General features: G+C 33.6%; 2 protein-coding genes and 1 non-coding gene across 6 annotated transcripts; 1 reads left to right on the top strand and 2 right to left on the bottom strand.

The window, feature by feature from the left end:
• Positions 1 to 228: 228 nt before the first annotated feature.
• LOC101268165 (uncharacterized) lies at positions 229 to 8,984 on the top strand. Of its 4 annotated transcripts, none has more exons than XR_003245886.2 (5): positions 330 to 554; positions 624 to 678; positions 1,673 to 1,870; positions 7,243 to 7,440; positions 7,821 to 8,984. XR_003245886.2 is itself a non-coding variant. In XM_004234476.4 (3 exons), exons 1-3 carry the CDS (start codon positions 463 to 465, stop codon positions 1,772 to 1,774), a joined length of 249 nt encoding a protein of 82 aa, XP_004234524.1. In that variant the 5' UTR covers positions 229 to 462; the 3' UTR covers positions 1,775 to 2,129. The 4 variants fall into 4 exon arrangements, 1 of the variants encoding a protein (XP_004234524.1); XR_003245885.2 differs by having other exon boundaries at positions 341 to 554; positions 7,536 to 8,345; XR_740315.4 differs by having other exon boundaries at positions 341 to 554; positions 5,445 to 8,984.
• LOC101268843 (aspartyl protease family protein 1-like) lies at positions 3,927 to 8,210 on the bottom strand. Its single transcript, XM_004234548.5, has 10 exons — positions 7,861 to 8,210; positions 7,235 to 7,370; positions 6,259 to 6,494; positions 5,661 to 5,885; positions 5,419 to 5,554; positions 5,078 to 5,151; positions 4,892 to 4,991; positions 4,745 to 4,805; positions 4,361 to 4,432; positions 3,927 to 4,275 (listed from the first exon to the last, which is right to left on the bottom strand). Exons 1-10 carry the CDS (start codon positions 8,208 to 8,210, stop codon positions 4,028 to 4,030), a joined length of 1,638 nt encoding a protein of 545 aa, XP_004234596.1. The 3' UTR covers positions 3,927 to 4,027.
• On the bottom strand, positions 7,679 to 7,781 carry LOC112939969 (U6 spliceosomal RNA). The gene has a single exon (XR_003246313.1). It is a non-coding gene; the product is annotated as a U6 spliceosomal RNA (small nuclear RNA).
• Positions 8,985 to 10,868: the final 1,884 nt, after the last annotated feature.

The raw sequence follows: 10,868 nt of genomic DNA, 5'->3' as shown, positions 1-10,868 counted from the left end.
GATGGTGAAGATCGAATGATTATAAGGGTGCGAAAGACACAATTAATTCGGAATGCTACTTGAGAAATGAAATTTATTTTTCTCACTTCTCTCCCTTCTTTGAAAAGAAGAAGATTCTTTATTTGAGGGTTTATTGAAAATAGTATTTCTATTTCGATACGTAAATGGCTTAATCTAGAGTTGAAGAAGAGTTGAAGATACAATGGCATTATGCAACAAATAGAGTGTGAGAACAAATCTAAACAAATATCAAACGCCTTATTTTTTTAAAAAAAATTTAAGTTGATTTTCAAGTGGAATAATAAATAAACAAATTAAATTAAAAGTGAGAAATTACAATAACATAGGTAGGTGGGGGTGGGGGAAGAGTTAATAAATCAAAATTGAGCTGATTTGTTGTTTTTTGACCCGCTAACCCATCATTTGAAATCCCTAGATTGCTGAGAATCAAATTGGATAAAAATGGTGAAATTTGGAAGAATACTTCTGAAAGAAGGGATTAACAAGAAGATCCTCGAAATTCTTGTCTGTCCACTTTCTAAGCAACCTTTAAGGTCAGAATTTTTTTTTACTTAAATTTGATATTTTTTTTCTTTCTCAACTCATTTTTTTTTCCGTTTAAGGCTTTGCGAGAAGACGAATTCTCTAATCAGTGATGCAATTGGTGTTTCATATCCGGTGAGTGATTCGTTTTGTTTTGTTTTGGACATTTGAGTTTTATTTCCACTGTGTGAATGCGAATAATGTTTGCTACCTATCATATCATAATGTATTATATTGTATTATTTTGATTAATACAAACTTCTTGATAGATTGTATTGTTTCATACTGTTAAGCACCAGTAATTTGAATAATAAATTTATTAAAGGGAAAAAGGACAAATATACTCCGAAATATCATAAATGTTATGCAGATATCCACTATCGTACATTTGGGATATTGATGCTCCGTCGTCCAAAAACTAGAATATATATACCTTTTATACTAACGGACATACACGTATCATAGTCTTATCTACTGATTGTTAAATATCGGATCTACGGATAAGATTGCGCGACGTATCCCTATTTAGTATGATGTTAGTGTGAAGGACATCATATATGTTCTAGTTTTTGAATGGCAGGGGCACCAATGTCCCAAAAATATAACGGAGGGTATCTCCACACCATTTATGATAGTTCGGAGGTATATATGTCCTTTTTTCACTTTATTATATTACTTTCTACATTTCAATTTGGTTGTTTGGGTTTGACTTGGCATGGAGTTCAGGAAAATAAATATCAAGACTTTTGAATCTTGTGTTCGTAAATTGAAAATATGTATAATGTATTGAAATGCTCTTTAATCTTGTGGATTAACATATATGGAGAAAGTTAGAATCAAGGAGTTGCCAAATAAAAGAGACATCTTTTTGAAACAGTCTAAAAAAAGTAAGATAAACAAATTGGGGTATAACTTTCCTTCACTTTTTTTAGAAAGTTATTTCATGACAAATGATTAAAGATATTAATTCAAGAACATTTTCCATAAAAATATCGTCAGTACAAACGAAGGAAATTTAGAGGAGATTTGTGTCGGATCAACTGAAGGTTTTTTTATTTCACTTCATGATTTACATTTTGCTGGTTTCTTAAGTTCGTTATTGCTTATGAGTCTCCTTGTGTTCAATTAGATAGTGGATGGGATTCCTCGTCTTGTACCAACAGATGGCAAGATTATCGAGACTGATGATGCATCACATTCTCATTGCCCTGTTGATTTGCCTGGTAAATGAACTGATGGTCAAAGAGGTAGTACTTAGCACAACTCATTGACAAACAACGTTTGGAGTTCATAAGCTGATGGAAGATGTTAAAGAGAATTATGTCAGGTTACGTCAGTTGAACCTCTTTATTATGTCAACTCGCACTTCGCTGCAGTCTTAGTTGTGGCAATCTGTACTTTGCTATGTGGCTTATAAGAAGTGCTACTCCTTGATTAGTAATACCTGGATGTAGCTTATTTTCTTCTCTTCTTTTCATGAGGTAGTTTTGCGCAAACTTTTTGCATTTCAATCATCCATGCTTATTACACTTGGGCATAGATTGTGTTTTCCAGTAAGCGTGAATAGTAACATATTTCTGCATAAAGCCTCGTGATTTATACATTTTGATTAATGGTATGCCTCGAATTCACAAAACACAAACACCTTGGCATTTAGAGAACATGACTTAAACTTCATTTACTGTTACTAGGTTCTGTTTTTAAATTAGTAAGCATAATACCAGTTTTTTCTAGAGTTTACATGTAAATAAGGGAACCTAGTTATAATTTTGCATTCCAAAACATAGTTGAGGTGCTGTATCTTGGCCTTAGAATACTTACAGAAGGAGCAATATGTGGGATGCTGCCAGTTATTCTTCTGGCTTCTTCATTGTAGTGTTTTAACTAGAATTTCAAGATCCTGAATCCCAGCCTTCCATATTTTGATATACGTTGGAATCGGGATAATAGATACAATATAGAGGGGGAAGAGGTATTTCCTTTAAACTAGCTGCTTATCAAGTGAAATCCGTAGATTTGGCATTTGAACTCTAAAACCTCAACAGATTTTGATTTTTTTCCTTCAAATCTTGATATGGCATTCAAAAATGCAAGTTAAGTTGGTGTTTGAAGAACTACACAGTAAGTACTAGGAATACCATATTCTATTTTCCTTCCATACTAGGAGCCTATTTGGATTGACTTTAGGCTTATTTTTATCAATTTAGAATAGAGCCTGTTTGGATGGGCTTAAAAGCTAAGTCAGGTTTTGACTTATTAGAGTGTTTGGCAATATCAAAATGACTTATGTTATGTCAAAAAAGACTTTTTTAAGCCAAAAGCTAAAAGCTAGATGAGCGGTGCTTTTTTTTTCAACTTAAAAGACCTTTTATGTTGACCAAGTATAGACATTTTTGCCCTTACTCTTTTTTTTTAAAATTATTATTATTATTATTATATTTATTATTATTATTATTATTGTTGTTGTTGTTGTTATATTTATTATTATTATTATTATTATTATATATATTATTATTATTATATTATTATTTATTATTATTATTTTCATATTTATTATTATTATTATATTTATTATTTATTATTATTATTATTTTATTATTTACTATTATTATTGTTATTATTATTATTATTATTAGTATTATTATTATTGTTATTATTATTATTATTGTTGTTGTTGTTGTTATTATTATTAGTATTATTATTAAACTGCGCATACAAAATTAACTTAAATAATAAATTTATGTTCCTCTTATAAATAATTTGTGATGATAAAGAATATGTGAATGATAGGAAATATTATTACTTATGGATGTAAAATATAAATTAATTTTGTTTTAATTAAGTATAAAAACCTTAAATTAATCAACTTTTTATCATGCTAACAACTTTAAGGGTATTTTGGACATTTTGATTAAAAAAAGTGCTTACCAACACTTATTTGCCAAATACATCAATTACTTTTTTTCAACTGCAGCACTTTTATCCAAACACATAACTACTTATTTTAAAAATAAGTTTCAGCACTTTCAAAAGTTACTTTTTAAAAGTCAATCCAAACAGGCTCTTAACTTAAAACCATACTTATAAGCACTTCTTCAATTTATCCAAACACTTCAAAAGTGCTTAAAAATTGTTAAAATAAGTCAATCAAACAGGCTCTAGGTCTGCTCTCAACTCTTCCTATGCATAAGCTAATAAAGTGGGAAATATCACTATTAAATCAAGGGAATGCTGCTGCTTGGTGCCAGTTTTTGTACGAAAGGAGCCCTTTCAGCTTCCTATAACGAGACTACGATAGAGTACTCAAGTGACATGAACTATTACACTCTATCGTCTGTCTCCATATTATTGACAAAAACAAATCACAGAACAACATTGCAGTATGGGAAAAATGATTTTTTTTTTTACTTTTTCAAGTTACTATAGCACCACGTACACAGAGCTCACTATATACAAGAATAAAGAACTTATGAAGAAATAATTATTAAATAATCAAATAATGGCTATAAAGGAAAAACAGAACCACTACAAGTTGGCAAAAGAATGTCAAGCTCTTTGTTACATAGTTGCCCGCAGATGTTGATGCTGTAAAATCTGGTGTTGACCTAATGATATCATTTCCATTTTCTCTGGTGTCTTCTGGCAGCCCACTGGTAGGATCAGACCCTTCAGTAGGCCTTTGCTTGTTAACAGGGAGAGTAGTTCTACTTTTGGATTCTTTAGAATCATAACCTGTAAATAAGGACTCCATTTTAGACTTCAACTAGTTTCGCATAGGCAGATGGTTCTAATGTTAAATAAGGAAACAGAAACTCACAATTGGATGGCTTCCATCCCAAAACCATCTTTTCTCGGTCAAAAACTACCTGATAGCCGGTCATAAAGTTTTCTGCAAAGGGGTCCTTGTATCAGTGTTGTATCTTTCATCTCTAAAACAAAATATATGAAGACTCAAAATTTAAGATGAAAACTAGGTCTCCGCCTCTCCGGTTTAAGTCTTAATGGAGATAATATAAGATGAAAACTAGGTCTCTGGCTTAAGTCCCGGTGGAGATAAAAGTCACTAGGTGATATCTTCCAATTTGCCTAAAAGTATGCGTAAGCTGGCTCCAACACCACCATCATTAGAAAAAAAGATGAAAACTAAAACTTCTTAATATTTCAGTAAGTAGAATTTCATTACTAGTTAATAGATACTCACGTCCAATGATATTGACATCCCCACTTTTGACAACAGCTAAACAATATGCTGTGGAACCGTCCTGAGGATTAAGCAGTGTCAGTCGAAATTAGAAAATGATAACAAGAATGATCTAATTCTAACATACTAAGAGCAGTATTATCTTACCGGAAGGGACAATGTTATAATTGGATCAAAAAGATAAAACTGGTTGCCACCTTTCATCATCAAATTTACATCAAGAATTTGAAAGTTAGTTTGATTTGCCCTGTATCATCAGATGGTTTTAACTTTGTTTAGAGTATATAGGGAGTTAAGTGAAGGCATGCAGACAGATTATAAAAGCTGGTTTACCTAAGCCCATAGCAGTACTCAAATGGAACTTGGACCATAGGCTGAATACGTAGCTCTTGTGCCTGAGAATTATACTGCACAATATACTAAACATATTAGTTGTTGAATATTAAACAACAAAATCGCCAACTAGTGACCATACATTCAACTCTTGAGTCCTGACCGAAGGCACATCTGGGATTTAAGCTTGATGAGTTCAATGTTTAAGGTTTCTAACTCTGAAATTATCGTATTTCTGAAATTATGGTTTATGTTTATATGATATATTTGTATTACGCGTTGAAAATAATTGCTTAATTGAATAGTGAAAAAAGTTGCATTCGTGTTTGCTCCTGACTCACATTCTCTGTAATGACTTTGTAAGCAGGATCATTTAAGTATGTGAATGAGGTGCCAGAGTCAAATATGGCTGTGAAATCAACATCAACATTCTTGTTTCCCACAGTAATTCCCGTCAAGCTAATGTTATAAGTTTGGCTGCATTTAGAGAGAGAAAAGAAGGAAATATAGATATTTAGATTGTATTCCCACATCTTAATCAGAATCAAAATGCTAAATCCTTTGAATCAAGGTGAATGCTTACTGTGTCTGTTCAAGATTGAATGGTGTCTCTCCTTGGTCCAGACTTCCTTTGTCTCCAAAATCTATTCTTCCAATACCGTCAGCTCCAAAACACAGAGAAAAAGAATTCGCAGCAAGACCTTTGTTGGCTAAGACGCTAGGAACAGATATATTGCCCATACTGAGTCCAAATAGACCATTGGGTGCAGCACCATTCAAAAAAGCACCAGTTTGTTTCATTCCACACCTGAAATAGGACTAGGACTACTTGTAAATATAGATTGTATTGGACAAGAAAAAGCATTAGACAACCCAATGCTTATTTATCAAATTTGGGAAATCGAAACTACTTTCTGAAATTATCACTGGACTAGTTGATTTCACAGGTATTCTAGGAAGAGGCAAACAAAAGATTTAGTCAGCAAGTTCATAATCAGTTTGATTTCATAATATGTATACATCGTAAATGTCTTTTAGTACATGTATGCATAGTTCGAGATGGAAAGTTGAACCCGTAGATCTCCCTCTGATCCTTAAGCTTGCACTTTCTCTCGCACTGGCCTGTCTTAGTTATTACCCTAATATTTTCCAAAGAGAAACATGAAGTAATAGACACTCACCCGAATGTGATTGGTGCCTCAACAGCCTTTTGTTGAGTACTATCTGTTTGTAAGTGCAAGATGTCTTCGACCAGTACCCCAGAAGATGAGGTATTATGGGAGAGATATGCAACTCTATAAGCACATGCACTTTGTGCCACTGAACACTGTCTTCCTTGCGCACATAGAGTGCCACTGCAGGGAACAATTTTGCTTGTTGATGATGTATTCGGGCTGTAAATGTTAAGGTCTATTGGCTGTTCCAAAAATGTAAATTGTAAACAATTATGATTAGTGTCATCAAGCAATGACGTGAACAGAAAAAAAGGGAAGAAAAAAACACAAACAAGGAAATCTAGTCCATGAAATTAACTTTTGGTGTAGTACAGTAGCACACAAAACTTAAGCTAGTAAGAACCTCAATTTTTCAATGAATGGTGATCCAAAACTTCATTTCGATCATATTTTTTCATGATGGAGGCGTTCGGCCTAACTTCTGGTACCTCCTGTCTCTCACTAGTATAGGTATCGAGTAGCTCTGGTGACCAAGACTTAAGCAAAATGGGAGGAAATTTCTTAGTGTTATACAACTCCAGTAGGATTTTGAACCCAAGACCACTTGTGTATCCTCCCTATTCATTGATCATTCATTCACTCTTTTTTCAACCCTATATGACATGCATGAAATCTCACTTTTGCACATACTTAATTCTATGAGATTTTAAACCTTTAATAATTCAAATTTCAACTGTTCCCCCAAATTTGTCCTCCCAATTTCTTCTTTGAAACTAGATCTCAAGCTTAATTGCAATTTTATGAAATGACATGCAATTTAACTGGCTATGGCCAGTTTTTATCCTGTTTTATAGGTATATCACATAATTTTTTGATAGGTAAGAGTATCCTGTTGTTATAGGTTAACTTAAGCTGATGATGTAAAAAAAAAATTATAAATTATATACCGTTAATGCACAAAACTAAAATTCGATTGACATACTCTTCCAGAACCTGTCAGGAGTGTTTGAGCGCAGTTGTTGCAGTTGCATGGTAGCCAAAACAAGTCACTGCCAGTGTCAAGTGCCACCAGAAATGATAGCCCAGGTGTGCCCACTGTCACATTTGCATAATGCAAACTGAAACTCACACAAACACAATTTAGTTAGTCCTGAAGGAAGAACTTACGTGGTTGCAGCACGACTACAGGTAATGCAAATTAACAACTATATATATAGAGTCTGAACCAAAGCTATTGAGTTCGGATGAGACTGAAACTAATATACTAGATCCCCTCTTCCCAGGGTCCCCTACGTGTAAGCAGTGGATGCATGTCTACCGGTCCCACTGTCTCAGTATAGATGCATCCTCTGATTATAAATCCTGAATCCACCTCGACTTCTTTCTCTTACAAAACTGTCTTCCATTGCCAAATTACATAGACAAGTAAACCTCAGTCAAATTGAAACAGACATGTGTCATACTTGCACAACAGTAATGCTAATTTTCTCTGTATCATTCCAATTTTATTGGATATCCCAAAATGAAAAAAACACAGATAATCATAAGGAGAAGTTCTTTTGACACAGGTGATTGAAGTATTAATATAGAGAAGCAGAAGGAACCTACAATCCCAAAGAACTGAGTAGGACTGTTTTGTTTCCTCCTCCGGCGAACGTGAGAGGTAGCGGAGTAGGATTAATGGCGCTGGTAAGACGGCGACTGTTGGGAGTAGTATCAATGGTGCTGGTAAGCCGGTGCCTGTTGATATGGCGATCACGTTGTGTCCAAGCTGAATAATACTGAATACTACCTTTTTTAGGCAACCAGGGAAGCTCTAAAATACCTTTTACTGGATCAGAATACCTGTGGTGTATATCAAACCTGAATGTCCCAAATGCTTCACTGCTGTTATGCAACTGTAAAGCTAAGAAAATAACAAATACCATGAAGTTACTAGTACAACAAAAATCATCCATTGGAATCAAATTAACCCAATGGCTCAGCTCAATTGTCAAGATATTGTCCTTTCTGGTCTAATCTTTGGAGCTCAGTGCAAACCCATGTACTGACTTGTCAATAAACACAACTGTTACCTTCTCAAAAAAAAAAAATCTTTGCAGCTTCGCGATTTTGCATTGTACAGACTTCTCAACAGTTGAATTCCTGATGATTCTGCCTTATATAGGAGGCCCTATATTGGTCCTCTTTATTCCAATATGAGATTTTTCTAAGTCAATCTCCAGAGCTAACAAGTCCTCTTGTCCTACTATAGGTGTTGTGATAACCTTTACCAAGTCTGAACGATTGTCAACTACAAGATATATTGGGTCTCAACCAAAAAGACTGGAATATATTTGTGCATAGTGTATTGTACATATATATAATGTATGAGAAACAAAAAGGGAAGAATTATGAATCAATAAGATGGTGTTTGACAAAGATATGTATTGAAATGTGGAGGATGTGGAAGGTGAGCCCACCAGCTGAAGCTTTTACTACTAGTTGTAGTAGGTTATTGTCAAATGGGGAATAATGATGGAATGAGAGAGACATAGTGGGTTACATGTTTTGGTCTCAAGACTTAATGGGATCCAGGTTTTTAATGTTAATGGTGTATGTGAAGTGCAAAGAACTTGGAGGGTGCTGGTAGTACCTACCACAATAACTAGTGAGATGAGAATTATTGGAAGATTGACTTTGTCATTCTTAAAGTTTTCTTGGTTCTATGTCATGTGATGCTTCCTCTTGTACATGCTTTATTAGTTCCCTTTTATGTGTTCAATGATTTGTGTCACTTGAGCTGGGGTTCTTTCGGAAATACTCTGTCAAAAGGATACAGTCCCGTATACTCTACTCTTCTCAAACCACATCTTGTGGGATTACATTGAGTATGTTATTGTTAAATTCGTCAAGAGTTGATCATTTAAGATGTGTTTAAACACTAAAGATCCAGGAGAGTGGTTTGCCTCGCTTAAATTGTAGTCGAGCAGTACTAAACAACAAATGCAATAGGCAAATAAGTGCACAAGGTACTCTAAACTCATTATACAACAACATATTCAGTGTAATCTTACAAATGGAGTGTGAGAATAGCGTTTACGTAGACCTTATGTCTACAAAGTACAAAGTAGGGATGTTATTTCTGATAGGTCTTTGGCTCAAGTAAAAACATTACAAATCAGTTCGAAAATTGGAAGACTAAGGGATATTCTACACTCACTATAATAAGAGACCGTTTAAAAGGTCTTCTTAATGGTTACCTTTTGTTGGAACTTGTAAGTAAAATGGATAAGAAAATGGCTAATCATATTATAATATGATGTTTTTCTAGATTATGTGAGAAGGCAAACTTAGGAACAACAGATAGCTAGAATTGTGAAACTAGGAGGAATAGATGGTTTAGGTATGTTTTTGACTATTAAGAGTGTGTTTGGTATGGTGGAAAACTTTTTCTACTAAAGAACGAGTAATTTTATTTTGCATATAGTAACTTTTTCCAGACTTCGTCAATGGGATTACATTGTTATATGTGCTTTTATCGCATCGAGGGTCTTGCAAAAACAGTAACGTTCCTCCACTCTGTCCTCTACTTAAATTGAATGGGAAGTTTCAGCAAATACAAATGGGAATAAATTGATAAATCATTTAATGTTATTTGAGTATTTCAAAATATAGTCTCTTTTCCTCTCACGAAGTAGGTGTAAGGTATGGGTAAGCATACATCCCATCCTCCCCAGGCTCCACATATAGGATTACATTGATCGAGTGTGTAAGATAGTTGTTGTGCAAACACTCTTTCTTGCTCCGAGGGACTTGCGGAAACCACCTCTCTTCTTGCTCCGAGGTCTTGCAGAAACCACCTCGCTTAATAACTCATATATTCTACTTTTTCAGACTCTACTTGTAGATTACACTTGGTATGTTATTATGTTATATATACTCTGCTATTTATTGATTATTTTTGTAGTATTTGCATTGACAAATATTTATAAAGTTACCATTCTCTATTATTTTCATTTTTTAAAAATGAGCAAACATTCTTGACATGATTTAAAGCTAATATCAAACCATCTAACAAAAAAACAAATAATATAACTACGACTTTAACTAGATTATGAGATTATTTTTTTCAAAATAGTATAAGGTCCAAATTACGCCAATCTGAAATTTTAACTAGTTTTTTTTTTTTTTGGGTAAAAAGAGAGGAGATGTTGAAAAAACTAAGACATGCTTATAAGTGATCCAAAATTATGGTTACGCAGATGCGTTTGCAACAAATTTTAAAGTGATGGAAAATAAATTACAAACATAAATATAATAAAAGGAAGTATAATTTTATTGATAAATATTGTACGTACAAATCTATTTATCCCTTGAGATTTTTTCTGTCTCTTAAGATTTCTTCGTGATTCGAGAACTATTAGTAATGACATATTTCTCAAATTAGGACGGTTTGGACGTGATCTCCATGAATAATTGTTGATCTTCTTTATAATTGATTATCAAGAAGAGTCTTGACATATTTTGATCTCCTTGTAAATATTTCAAGAGTTTACGGAATATTCAAGATGCCTTGAAAATGAATATAATATCTTTTATATAGACAAGAACTAGGATTTAGGGTTGAGTAGCCT

The sequence above is a fragment of the Solanum lycopersicum genome, chromosome 3 (assembly GCF_036512215.1).
Source record: "Solanum lycopersicum chromosome 3, SLM_r2.1".
Lineage (NCBI taxonomy): Eukaryota > Viridiplantae > Streptophyta > Magnoliopsida > Solanales > Solanaceae > Solanum > Solanum lycopersicum.
This window is presented reverse-complemented; position numbering and strand designations above follow the sequence as displayed.